Source organism: Terrapene carolina, unplaced genomic scaffold (assembly GCF_002925995.2).
Source record: "Terrapene carolina triunguis isolate 2854851 unplaced genomic scaffold, T_m_triunguis-2.0 Scaffold641, whole genome shotgun sequence".
NCBI lineage: Eukaryota > Metazoa > Chordata > Testudines > Emydidae > Terrapene > Terrapene triunguis.
This window is the reverse complement of record NW_020664992.1, coordinates 282,148-294,862: the sequence shown is the minus strand read 5'-3', so window position 1 is coordinate 294,862 and position 12,715 is coordinate 282,148. Positions and strand designations below refer to the sequence as shown.

The 12,715-nt window shown below is 66.5% G+C and overlaps 1 protein-coding gene across 1 annotated transcript in view; it reads left to right on the top strand.

The window, feature by feature from the left end:
* ERBB3 (erb-b2 receptor tyrosine kinase 3) overlaps positions 1-12,715 on the top strand; it is a 15,717-nt gene extending 3,002 nt beyond the window's left edge. Inside the window, exons 6-21 of the mRNA XM_026659610.1 lie at positions 348-480; positions 600-690; positions 1,121-1,275; positions 1,920-1,973; positions 2,563-2,704; positions 3,197-3,316; positions 3,523-3,621; positions 4,019-4,204; positions 4,962-5,117; positions 5,457-5,532; positions 5,682-5,828; positions 6,333-6,430; positions 6,841-6,990; positions 7,331-7,399; positions 8,040-8,292; positions 8,776-12,715. Of these exons, the coding sequence (XP_026515395.1) occupies positions 348-480; positions 600-690; positions 1,121-1,275; positions 1,920-1,973; positions 2,563-2,704; positions 3,197-3,316; positions 3,523-3,621; positions 4,019-4,204; positions 4,962-5,117; positions 5,457-5,532; positions 5,682-5,828; positions 6,333-6,430; positions 6,841-6,990; positions 7,331-7,399; positions 8,040-8,292; positions 8,776-9,332 (2,486 nt within the window). The 3' untranslated portion in view covers positions 9,333-12,715. The remainder of the gene's footprint in view (positions 1-347; positions 481-599; positions 691-1,120; positions 1,276-1,919; positions 1,974-2,562; positions 2,705-3,196; positions 3,317-3,522; positions 3,622-4,018; positions 4,205-4,961; positions 5,118-5,456; positions 5,533-5,681; positions 5,829-6,332; positions 6,431-6,840; positions 6,991-7,330; positions 7,400-8,039; positions 8,293-8,775) is intronic.

Here is a 12,715-nt window from a genome sequence, read left to right as displayed (position 1 = left end):
GTGGGGTCGAGTGGTTGGGGGGAGCTGGGAGCCAGGACTCCTGGGTTTTATCCCCAGATCTGGGAGGGGAGTGGGGTCGAGTGGTTGGGGGGAGCTGGGCGCCAGGACTCCTGGGTTCTATCTCCGGATCTGGGAGGGGAGTGGGGTCGAGTGGTTGGGGGGAGCTGGGCGCCAGGACTCCTGGGTTCCGTCCCTGGATCTGGGAAGGGGAGAGTGGAAGAACATGGGGCAGGGGGAGCATGAGCCCCTGGGTGGGACGGGGGAGCAGTGGAGGCTGGGGGAGGGGAAGGGCCCTGGCTGGGGGGGCTGGGAGCTCACCCCAGCGCTGACCCCCGTCTCCCCTGCAGTGCAAGAAGGGAAGGTGTGTGACCCGCTCTGCTCCAGCGACGGCTGCTGGGGGCCCGGCCCCGACCAGTGCATCTCCTGCCGCAACTACAGCCGGGACGGGACCTGCGTGGCCACCTGCAGCTTCTCCCAGGGGTGAGCGGCAGCTGAGAGCCGGGGGGGCCTGTGTGGACACATGGGGGAGCTGGGGGGGGCAGGAGAATACGAGACCCTCGGGGGCAGCGTTAGTGACCCCCCCTCACTTTGTTGTGCAGGGCGATCCGGGAATATGCCCGTGAGGGCGCGTGCTACCAGTGCCATCCGGAGTGCGAGAGGATGGAGGGCAACCTGACCTGCAACGGCTCGGTGTGGTGACCCCCCCCCCGCCCCCCGCCCTTCCCCCCCCCGGGCCCCGGGGGGGGGACGGGCTGGCTCAGGGGGGCAAGGAATGGGGCCTGGGGCGTTTCCCCTCTTGGGGGCGCCGGCCCCGATCCGGCCCCAGGGTGGGGGACTGGCTGGCTCAGGGGGCCTGGGAATGGGGCCTGGGGCGTTTCCCCTCTAGGGGTCACCGGCTCCCATCCGGCCCCAGGGCGGGGGACTGGCTGGCTCAGGGGGGCAGGGAATGGGGCCTGGGGCGTTTCCCCTCTTGGGGGAGCCGGCCCCGATCCGGCCCCAGGTCGGGGGACGGGACATGGGGCCTTTCCCCGGCAGGGGGCGCCAGAGGGGGTTGTGGGTGCTGGCGGGGGAGGGGGAGGGGTCCGTCCCAGCCCCCTTCTGACGCTCTCTGGCCCCCCAGGGTGCGGACGCCTGTGTGCGATGTGCCCGGTACAAGGACGGGCCCCACTGCGTGGACAGCTGCCCCGAGGGCCTCCTGGGCGAGCAGGGGCCCATCTACAAGTACCCGGACGCCCACCACGAGTGCCGCCCGTGCCACGAGAACTGCACGCGGGGGTGAGAGCAGCAGCCCCCCTGGGCACAGCTTGGGGGGGGGGGCGGTCCTGCAGCCCGGCCCCCCAGGGACCTCGCTGCCTGGCGTCTGCAAGGCGGGGAAAGGACCCTCCCTCTCTGCCCCCTCCCCCCCAGCAGCAGCCGGTGCCCCCGGGCCTGAGGCTTGGAGTGGGGGAGGAGCTGCGGCCGAGCCCCATGTTCGGCTCCTGAGCCAATCGGGGGGGCTCTGAGAGGGGAACCCAGGCTCCGGGACCTGACGCTTCCAGCCCCTGCCTGGGGAGGCGCAGCCCCCGGGTGACCGGCAGCGGCGTCTGTGCTGGGCGTGTCTTCCAAGAGCCGTCTCTGCCTGGTTCCCAGGGCCAGGGAGAGAACCGAGAGAACCCAGGCGTCCTGGCTCCCAGCCTCCTGCTCTAACTACTAGACCCCACTCCCCGCCTAGAACTGGGGAGAGAACCCTGGAGTCCTGGCTCTCAACCCCCCTGCTCTAACCACCAGCCCCCACTGCCCCCCTAGAACTGGGGAGAGAACCCAGGAGTCCTGCCCCCCCGCTCTGACATCCTTCCCATTAGCCTGGTGCTCTCCGCGGCTCCCCTCTGTCTGTCTGTCTGTCCGTCCGTGGGGTGATCGGTGGGTTCTGTCTCCTGCAGGTGTCTCGGGCCGCAGCTCCAGGACTGCGTCACAGAGCCCCTGCCCGTCGCCAGGTACCGTCGCAGGCAGCTGCTCGCTGGGGCTCTGACCCCGGCCTGGGCGGGGCGGGGCAGGACTCGGGGGGGCGGAGCAGATTTGGGGCGGGGGTGGGGCTGATTGAGTTTGGCAGTTCTCAGCCTGGCCCCAGCGGGACATGTGCAGAGCCCCGATCCCCCTCCCCCGCCGTGCCAGGCCCCTTCGCCCGGGCACTGGCATGACGTGAACCAACTACTGAGGGTGGGGCTGGGGCACCCCCTGGGCTCAGCTCCCAAACCGCCTTCCGGCTGAGCCTCCTCTCCCAGCCTGGTTCTCAGCCCCCTTGGCCTCCGTGGGAACAGCCCCATGCCTGCTCCGGATCCCCGGGTCCTGCGTGGCAGAGGGGGGCACCCCCCAGCTGGCGTGTGCTCCCCAACGCCCCCTCTCCCCACTCCGTCCCTCCCTGCCCTGCCTTGGGTTCCCTTCCAAACCCGACAGCCCTCCTGTGCCTCCCCCAGGCCGGTCCCTCGGACGGGATCGCGCCAGCCTTTCACTCCGGCTCCCCTGGGTTCCTGCCAGCCCGGAGCATGGGCAGGGCCTGGCGCTGACCCCCCGTCTGTGCCCCAGGAAAAGCCCCACGGTCATAGCGGTGATGGTCGTGAGCTGCCTCTTCATCTCCTGCTCCTGCTTCCTACTCATCCTCCTCTACTGGCGCGGGAAGAAGATCCAGAAGAAGCGGGCGATGCGCCGCTACCTGGAGAGGGGAGAGGTGAGACGCCCCCCGCCAGCCCCCGCGGCCCCTGGGAGCAGGGCTGCCCCGGGGGGGACGTGGGCGGGAGCCGCGGGGGGGAGGGTCTCGTGCCCGCAGGGTGCTCGGGTGACAAGGCAGAAAGGAGGGTTGTGCCAAGAGAGAAAAGGGCTCATCTGCTGGTGCCCCTCAGCCCCCTGCTGTCCCGGCTCTGTCCCCCCCAGCTCTGCCGGTGCCCCTCTCTCCCGACCTGCAGCCCCCTGCTAGCCCAGCCCTGGACTCCCCACCCCCAGCTCTGCCGGGGCCCCTCACTCCCGACCCGCAGCCCCCTGCTGTCCCGGCTCTGTCTCCCCAGCTCTGCATGGGGCCCTTCAGTCTTGTGACCTAGGTCAATGAATAGCCCAGGGAGAGAGGCACAAATCACAAGCCGGGGCGGGAGCATCGAGGCAGCGGGGGGGTCTGGGAGGGGCGGCCCCCCAGCTCTGGTGCCACCATCTCTTTCTGCCTTGGCAGAGCCTCGAGCCCCTGGACCCAAGCGAGAAAGCCAACAAGGTGCTGGCCCGGATCTTCAAGGAGACGGAGCTGAGGAAGCTGAAGGCGCTGGGCTCGGGCGTGTTTGGGACGGTGCACAAGGTGAAGGGGGGGCTGCACCCGGGGGGGGGGGGGGGGGGGCGGGGGGGGGGGGGGGGGGCGGGCCCAGTGGCGCCCTCTGTCCCGGAGCAGCCACAGCGGTTGGGGAGGGCGGGTGGGGGGGCGTCTCCTCGCTGCTGTGGGGGACTGGGGCGGGGCAGCTCCTGGGGTCCCAGCTCTGTTCACACTGGGGGTCCCTCTCCCTTCAGGGCGTCTGGATCCCGGACGGAGACACCATCAAGATCCCCGTCAGCATCAAGGTGATAGAGGACCGGAGCGGCCGCCAGACCTTCCACGCCGTCACTGACGTGAGTGAGGGCCCCCCCACCCCTGCCAGCCTGGGGCCAGACGATTGGTCCATCCAGCCCAGTGTCCCCGCCCCCTGCTGTGCCACCACTGCCCATTGGCCTATCCACTCTGATGTCCTATCAGCAACCAATCTCAGTGCTTCAGAGAGAGGCTTAAAACTCCCATGATGCATTTCCGTGTGCCCATGAAACCAGGTGGAGGGGGAGCCCCCACCCCCAGGGCCTGCCTTGCCCACCCCAAACGCCCCCTGGCATCAGTGGCGGCTCTGAGGGTGCCAGCCCTGGCCGGCGGCACCGGCCGGGATCAAATCCCAGTGGCGGGGAGTTCCACAGGGGAGCTGGCTGCTGGGGGCGGAGCCACGGCTGTAACAGGGCCTGTCTCCCTCTGGCCCTGTAGCACATGCTGGCCATTGGCAGCCTGGAGCACGCCTACATTGTGCGGCTGCTGGGCATCTGCCCCGGGACGCAGCTGCAGCTGGTGACGCAGCTCCTGCCGCTGGGCTCGCTGCTCGACTACGTGCGCAAGAACAAGGACGCCATCGGGCCGCAGCTGCTGCTCAACTGGTGCGTGCAGGTGGCCAAGGTGAGCTGCCCCCTGGCCCTTGACGGCGCGTTCCCAGGGGTCCCCTCCCTACCGGTGCTGAGTGGGGAGCCAGCCCGGCTCGGGGAAGCAGAGCTGGGCTCCGGGTGAGGTGTCCTTGGCCCCAGGCTCATGGGTGGGGCTGGCCGGGCAGTACGAGGAGACGGAGTGGAGAAGGGGCAGAGGCCGGGGGTAGCAGCTCCCTTGGTTCCCACACCGGGCGGGGGACCCTTCCAAACACCTGCCCCCAAAGGGCCGCTGCCCTGAAGGAAAGGTGAATCTGGCCTGTTCATCTCCACTGGGGCGTTTACCCTGAACCCTAATGGGGGACGTTCTGAACATGTCAGTGCTGTTAACTCTCTCTTCTAATCCATGTTGTCACAGACACTTTTGGGGTGATGGGAGGAGCCTGTGGCTGTGGGTGGAGCTTTGCAGTGGTGGGAGGAGCCTGATGCCATGGGAGTAGCTATGCGGCTCACGGGTAGCCTTTGAGGCGGGACCACTTTAGCAAGCGCACACAGCTGGCTCTGCAGTTGTGGGTGGAGCTTTGGGGCCATGGGTGGAGCCTGAGGCTATGGGTGGAGCTAGGCCAGCAGGGGTGGGTGGAGCCTGAGGCTATGGGCGGAGCTAGGCCAGCAGGGGTGGGTGGAGCCTGAGGCTATGGGCGGAGCTAGGCCAGCCTGCTGCCCATCACTGGACCCACCCCCCCAGACACACACACAAACGAGTCGGTCCCCAGCTCTCCGCCTCTCGCCCCCAGGGCATGTACTACTTGGAAGAGCATCGCATGGTCCATCGGAACCTGGCCGCCCGCAACATCCTGCTGAAGTCGCCCAATCAGGTGCAGGTGGCGGATTTCGGGATCGCCGACCTGCTCTACCCCGACGACAAGAAATACTTCTACAATGAGATCAAGGTGGGGCGGGGCCCCGGGACCCCCCTCGGTCCCCCCCACGTCCACTCCAGCAGGATGTCCCCCGAGGCTGCCTCCCCTTCCTCCCGCACTGGGGCCGCCCCAGCCAGCGTGGGGCCGGTGTCAGAGGTCTGCACCCCCCAGCAGAGGGGGCGGATTGGGAGGGTGGCTGGGGGGCCCTGCATTCAGGGTCTGCTCTTCTTCCCAGCGGAGCAGCGTGTGCATCGGGGCAGCCCCAGGGCCCCATGGACTCCGGCCCCAGGGGTCTCTCTGGCCCTGGCAAAGCAGCCCCCAGGCACCCCCGGCCCGGGTAACGCTCCTTCCCTGCCTCTCGTTCCACAGACTCCGATTAAATGGATGGCGCTGGAGAGCATCCACTTCGGGAAGTACACGCACCAGAGCGACGTCTGGAGCTACGGTCAGTGCCCACCGTGCGGGGCTGGAGCAGCCGGGAGCTGCCGCCCCAGCCTGCGCCCTGCCCCGCGCCCCCCAGCGCAGAATTTCCCCTGAGCACCTCCCCTTGCAGCCCCTCCTGGCCTGACCTCCCCCCCCCTCTGGTCCCTGCAGGCGTGACGCTGTGGGAGATGATGACGTTCGGGGCAGAGCCCTACGCGGGGATCCGGCTCGCCGAGGTGCCCGACCTGCTGGAGAAAGGCGAGCGGCTCATGCAGCCCCAGATCTGCACCATCGACGTCTACATGGTGATGGTGAAATGTGAGTCCCTGCGTCTGTCTGTCTGTGTGTCTCCCTGCTGGTGGGGCTGGGCCCTGCCCTGGGCGTTCATGTCCCCGCCCCTGGGGGCACTTTGCAGGGGAGTTTGGCCCAGCCCGTGGCTGTGGGCTTGGGAGGGGGCCGCAGGTCTGCTCTGCGCCGTGGCCAGTGGGGCTCATGGGAGGGGCCACGAGCAGTGCCAATTGCTCCTCCCCCCTGGCAATTGGCACTGACCCCGATATGCCCCGGGTGCAGGGAGGGGCATCTCCCTGTGGTCCCAGGGGAGAGCCGTGAGCTGGGGGGAAGGGCTGGGAGCTCCACAGCTGGGGCCAGAGCCCTGGGGAGGGGGCTGGAAGGTGCCCACCCCGATGCACTTTTCCAGCCGTCCTTCTCCCCTCCCGTCCGTCTGTCCTAGTCCCTCAGGTGGGGCCCGTGGGGCTAGGGGGAGTTGGGGGGGGGCTGGGTGTCACCTCCCGCCAGATCTCACCCCCCCGTGCCCCCCGCCAGGCTGGATGATCGACGAGAACGTCCGTCCCACCTTCAAGGAACTGGCCAACGAGTTCACTCGCATGGCCCGGGACCCGCCCCGCTACCTGGTCATCAAGGTGAGTGCGTGGCCCCGGGCCGCTCTACGTGGGGGGGCTGCCCTGGGCCCTCAGCAAATCCAGCCCCTAGCGTGCCCCCCCCCCCAGCCCCCCCCCCCCCCAAAGGGGCCCCAGCCCCTGCCCCAGCTCCCCTCTCCCCACTCCATACCCGGCTCTCTGGGCTCCCTGCCTGACACATGCACCAGGGACCCTCCCCGCCCCTTGCGGCATTCCCAGCCCCCCGGCTCCCCACTCCTCGGCTGCGGGGGTGGGGCAAGACCTGCTCTAGCCAAGAGTCTTGTCTGCCCCTCTCCCCCCATCCTGCCCCGGGAGGCATTAAGGTGTACCTGGCCGCTCAGCGTTGGGGGCTGGGCCCCGTTAACCCCTCGGCCGCCCCTGACGCGGTGTCCCCCCCCCCCCGTCCTGTGCAGAGGGAGAGCGGGCTGCTGCCCCCCGCGGAGCCCCCCCTGAGCGACAAGGAGCTGGAGGACATGGAGACGCTGGAGCTGGAGGAGGAGCTGGGCCCCTTCAACACGGCCACCGGCCTCTTCACCTCCAGGCAGCGTGTGGACTACGCCCGGGTGAGAGATGGCCGCCCCCCCTCGGCCTGTAAACCCCCCCCCAACATCCTGGCCCTTCTGCGGGGAGGCTAAAAATCCTTCTTGTAAAGGATGGGGTGGGGACCCCCGCACGTCCATGTGGGACATCCCCTGCGGGGGAGGGGTTTCCTTCCTGACCCCGGCAGTGCTCGGCCTTGCAGCATAAGACCCAGTTCCATGGGTCGTTGTTCAGCGCTGACCCCCCGGCCCAGCCTGCGCCTGGGGGTCCCGCAGACTGCGTGCGCCCCATCTCCCTTGGTCCTGGTGCCAAGAACCCCCTGTCCTGGGCCGAGCAATCACCACCCTGCCCCTCCCTTTGCAGAGCCTGAACCTGAGCCCCCCAGCCGGATACATCCCCATGAACCAGACTGGCCTCAGCGGCTGCCGCCAGGTACCCAGCACAGCATACAGGGGGTGTGCCCCATGGATGTCCTCTGCCGGAGGGTCCTGTGGGGCGGTGGGGCGGGATTGAGGGTCACCAGCAGGGCTGGAGGGAGCCCAGGGCTGGGCTAGCAAGGGCTGGGGGTCAGGAGTGAGGGGCACCGGCGGAGCTGGGGGTGGGGAGGAGCCCGGGGCTGGGGGTTGGGATTGAGGGGCACCGGTGGAGCTGGGGGTGAGGAGGAGCCCAGGACTGAGCTAGCAGGGGCTGGGGGTCAGGAGTGAGGGGCACCGGCGGAACTGGGGGGGCAGGGCTAGGCTAGCAGGGGCTGGGGGTCGGGAGTGAGGGGCACTGGCAGAGCTGGGGGGGGCAGGGCTGGGCTAGCAGATGGCTGCGGGTCGGGAGTGAGGGGCACCGGCGGAACTGGGGGGGCAGGGCTGGGCTAGCAGGGACTGCGGGTCGGGAGTGAAGGGCACCGGCGGAGCTAGGGGGGCAGGGCTGGGCTAGCAGGGGCTGGGGGTCAGCAGCAGAGCAGCTGGGCTATGGCTACCCCCGGGGCTCTGGCCCGTCCCCGCCGCAGAGAGCAGGGGCAGGTCTGGCCCGTGCCCGGCGGCTCCTCTCCTGACCCCGTCTCTCTCCCCACGTCTCCCAGGGCCCCGGGCTGGGCGCCCGGCAGGCCCTGCGGGTCCGGCAGGAGTCGGTGGGCCGGACGGTGTCGGAGTCGTCGGAGGGCCGGGGCACAGCCTCGGAGGGCGAGCTGATGGAGGAGCTCTCCCTGCCGAGCCTGCGCTCCCGGGGCGACAGCGCCTACCTCTCCCAGCGCGAGAGCTTCCCCCTGTCCGCGGGCACTGCCGACGGCGAGGACGACGTCAACGGCTACGTCCTGCCGGATCACCACAGCCGAGGTAACGGCAGCCCCGGGGTCCCACCTCAGGGCTCCAGGCTGCCTCCCGCAGCTCCCCTGGGCGGGACCCTGCTCCGGGAGTCAGGGGGGCGGTCTGGGTTTTCCCTGCCACGAAGAGGCCCGCGGGGGTGGTCGTTAGCTGGTCGTTACCTGGCCTGCTGGGCTGAGACCCAGCAAACTCGCCGCAGCTGGGGACTGGATGCCGGCTTGGAAACCCGTAAGCCGGAGGTGGGAAATCTCTGGGTCCCGGTGCCCCTTCCCCTGAGCCACTCGGTCCCTCCCGCCTCACTGGGGACTCTGGAAGGAAGCTGCCGTGGGGGAGGAGAGCCAGCTGCCTCTCCCATTGTGCCCCAGCTGCCCCCCGCGCACGAGGCAGGCGGGCGAGAGGCCACGAGTCAGATCAGACACCCACACCCCCCGTCTCCAGCCGCCACCCCCTGCCGGCTGCACCTAACGCCGGCTTGTCGTCGGCTTCCCCCTGCAGAGCGAGTGGCCAGCGTCGCCCGGGCAGCGCGGGACAGGCCCCTGGGCCGCGCCTCGGAGCCGGAGGAGGAGGAGTACGAGTACATGAACAGACGCCCCCCGCAGCCCCGGCCGGCCTCCCTGGAGGAGCTGGGCTACGAGTACATGGACCTGTGCTCGGAGCGGAGCGCCTCCCTGGGCAGCGTGCTGAGCTCCCAGCTGCCCGTGGCCGGCTGGGAGGTGGCCGCGGCCGAGGAGGACTACGAATACATGAACAAGCAGCCCAAACTCAGCCAGTCCCTGAGCAGCGTGCTGAGCTCGCCGGGGGCCGGGCGGGACGACTACACCTGCATGAGCGCGGCCGTCCCCCGGGGCTCCCCCGACGAGCAGGGCTACGAGGTGATGGAGGCCATCCTGGCTCCGGGGAGCGGGCCGTGCCTGGGCTGCCAGAGCTCGCCCTGCCCCAAGAACGGCTTCATGAAACCCCTGCGGAGCCTGGAAGCCTCGGACTGCGCCTTCGACAACCCCGACTACTGGCACAGCCGGCTGTTCGCCAAGGCGGACGCCCAGTGCACCTAGGGGGCAACGGGGGGGTGCCCGACCCGTCTGTCCCCGGGGGGCAGGGCCGTTGGACTCCGGCGCCTGCCCGCCCCTCGCCGAACGAGCCCAGCCGGGGGTCTGGGAGCGAACGTCCTTCCCCAGCCCCAGAGGGTATTTACAGGCTGGGCAGAAACGGCCAACGCTCCCTTAACAGGGCAGCGGGGGCCGGGGCCTGCCCCTGCGTCTGTGCCCATTGCATGCTGGGATGCAGGCTGGTTCTGGCAGCTGCAGGGCAATGCATTGCCCCACTGTGAAATCAAACCAGTCGGGGGGGGGCAACCCCCTCCACCGTTCCGCCTCAGGATCACAGACATACGGACGCAGGACAGATACCTACATCTGGTGAGGTGGGCAGGGGAGTCGGGCTGCGTCCTCCCCTCCCCCCCATGGGAAAAGCCTCCTGTACTGAGCTCCCAGAATCGGGGCTGGGGGCGTGTGGGGCCCAGCCGTGGATCAAGCACGTGGGGAGCAGCTGGAGGAGGGGGCTGCCTCATTCCTCACCCCCCACCAAGCAAACATGGGGGGGGTCTGTTTACACCTGGATATGAAGAATCCCGGAGCTGCTCCAGGCAAGGCCGTGGGGTGAAGTGAACAGAAGAGGGGGGGCTGCTGGTTTGGGGTCTAGTGGGTAAAACGCTGGACTGGGAGCCAGAACTCCTGAGTTATATGTCCCAGACTCGCTGCTCTGGGCCTCAGTTTCCCCCTCTGGGCCATGTAGGGAGTTATAGACCTGTATAAAGCGCTGGGAGAGCCCTGGGCAGACCTGCCCCAGCCTTCTCTGTCCTGCCCCCCTGCAAACCAGGGGTGACCCAATGACTGCTGCCCCCCTCCCTTGCCGGTGCTGAGCGAAGCACCGCTTCGGAGTGGAGGCTGCAGCCGGGTGGAGAGAGTCGGTGGGTCGGGTTCTGTTCCGTTCAACCCGATTTCCACTGGTGTAAGAAGCCCGGGGGCTGGAGTCTGATCTCGATCCCCCAGAGTTACTCCTGATTCCCACCAGTATAAACCGGGGTGATCAGAGCCCGCGCCTGGGGGTGATCCCAGCCTGGGGCCCGAGAAAAGCAAGGCCAGCAGGCTCCAGCCCCGGACCTCCCCTCCTGTCACCCCACGGAAGCCGTGCCCGATGAGAGGCGTGGGGAGCTAGTTACTGACGGGGAGTGGGGGGACGACCCCCCAAGCCTGTGGCGAAGAAATGAAGTTGATGTTTTTGCACTGTATCTCGTGGCGTGGTTCACTCCATGTCCGAAGCTGGAGCAGGCTGGCCTGGCTCGCGGGTGCTCCCGTCTTTCCTCTCCTCCGACAAAGGCCTCCGTGTTTGTCCCGGGCCTGCGCTGTCTGTTGGGGGGTCTGGATCCGCCAAAGGGCTGCTCTCCTCTGCAGGAAGCGGAGCGTGTGCCCTCCTCGTCACCCCCCAAATGAAGCAAGTGAGGGGCTCTGAATTCTTCCCACATGAGGCCATGGGATGTCAGTGCTATTTACCTGGGGGACCCATAGCGGGTCTGAGCAGCCTTGGTTAAAGTGGCAGAAGGAGCGTTGTCTAGGGGTTAGAGCAGGGAGCGCGAGAGTCAGGATTCCTGGGTTCTGGTCCCAGCTGCAGGAGGAAGGGGGTGTCTAGCGGTTAGAACAGGCTGTCACTCTCTGAGCTCTGGAAGGGGCATTTCCCCCCAGCTCTCCCTCCCCTTGCTCAGCCAGAGTGTGGGGCGGGAGGGGGGGACAGACCATACATACTACCAACGTCTGACTAGAGCGGGGACCTGCCCGGGCCTTTGGAAGGGAGCATGGGGCAGGTCTCCCTGGGCTCCTCCCCTCCCTGTTGCAGCCGGCTGAGCAGGGGGGAGCCAGCCCCATTGCCTGGAACTGGCTGTGGAGATCAGAGACCTTTCTGGGGTGTCCAGTGAGACCTTCTCCCCTCTGCTAGAGCCGTGGGGAAGCACCGACTCGTGATCCCCCCCCCTCCACGTGGGGCGGGGTGTGTGATGCGTCTCAGCCCTGCGCGTCTGGGCTAAGGAATCCGCACGGGCACCTTGCTAGAGAGCCTGGCACGGGGCCCCTGCCTGGCACGGGGCCCCTGCCTGGCACACGTCTCAAAGCTGCCACTCTGCCCCCTGCTGGCAAGTGGCACTAACGCTGCAGAAAAATGTTCTCACGTGGGAACGGTTTATTGGATTTCAGAATGAGAAGCAGAAACAAGTCTGAGGTCTCCCCACCCGTTGTGTGTGTTAACCAGGCTGGGCGGCTCCATCCGTTTGTATTTGTTTTAAATGCAGGAGCTGATAGCCTGCTGGGCCCGGACTCCTGGGTTCTAAAACGGGAACAATCAATAGCATGACAGGGTGATGGGGTTTGCTGTTTTCGTCCCAGCCTCTCCAAAGGAGAGAGAACTAAGGAACACACCAAAAGCCGCCTGGGGAGAGCTGAGCATGGGGGCTGCACCTTCCTACTAAACTCAAAGGGGCTGATCCCGGTTTTGCTTCCAACCGGACTAATTCTAGTGAAATCACCGGGTCCAAATCCTCTTTGGGTTGTTTACACCCGTGCAAAGGGCATGTAAACGTGGCAGCTCTCACTGGCAGCATGCTGCAGGGATGCAAGTGAGGACACAAGACCAGGGGAAGATCAGGTGCAAACTGAGCCAATCCAATTTGCTAATTAGTCCTTTTAAAGAAACACATGCAATGCCTCCAGTAGCCTGGCCTGGATCTTCCAGAAGACCCCCCCCCCCCCCCGTACATTTTCATAAAGGTTAACACTCTGGAAAGCAGGGAGTCCTTTTTTTTGGTCTCCTGTCCTTGTTTGCATTGTCTTGCTGTGTGTCAGAACTGGTGGAATGAAGGTTAAAAGAAATCTCTGAGCTTTACAGCTGTACCTGTGGGACTCACAGCTGCAGGATGAAATAGCTTTAGTGTTTTCTTTTTGAAACGAATGAGACACTTACAGGAATAGTAACACCGTTTGTAGTGACCCAAGCTAGGATAAAAGTCCCAAGGTTCGAAGGGAATATGCAGATCAGAAGGGAATATACTATTATTGCAGAGTTAGGCTCTGGTCTTGGAAGGAGATGCATAGAGTTAGACTCATGTGTAGCAACTGGGGATGTATTTATTAATATAGAGGCCCTGTCAATACATTTGCTCTGGCACGAGCTAGGCAAACCAACTACATACAAACTGCAGTGTACTATAGCCCGTGGCCATGGTGAATACAACATCGGTGAAGTAAGGAAATTGTACACCGGGGGCTGTGCTCTGCGACAGTGCAAGGCGGTCTCTGTGAGCAGCTGTGCCAACCTCAAGTATTCAAAAATCACGAACTCAGCTACAAGATCCTGGTTTGTTTGTTTTTAAATGAGTTTGGTTTGGGTTTGT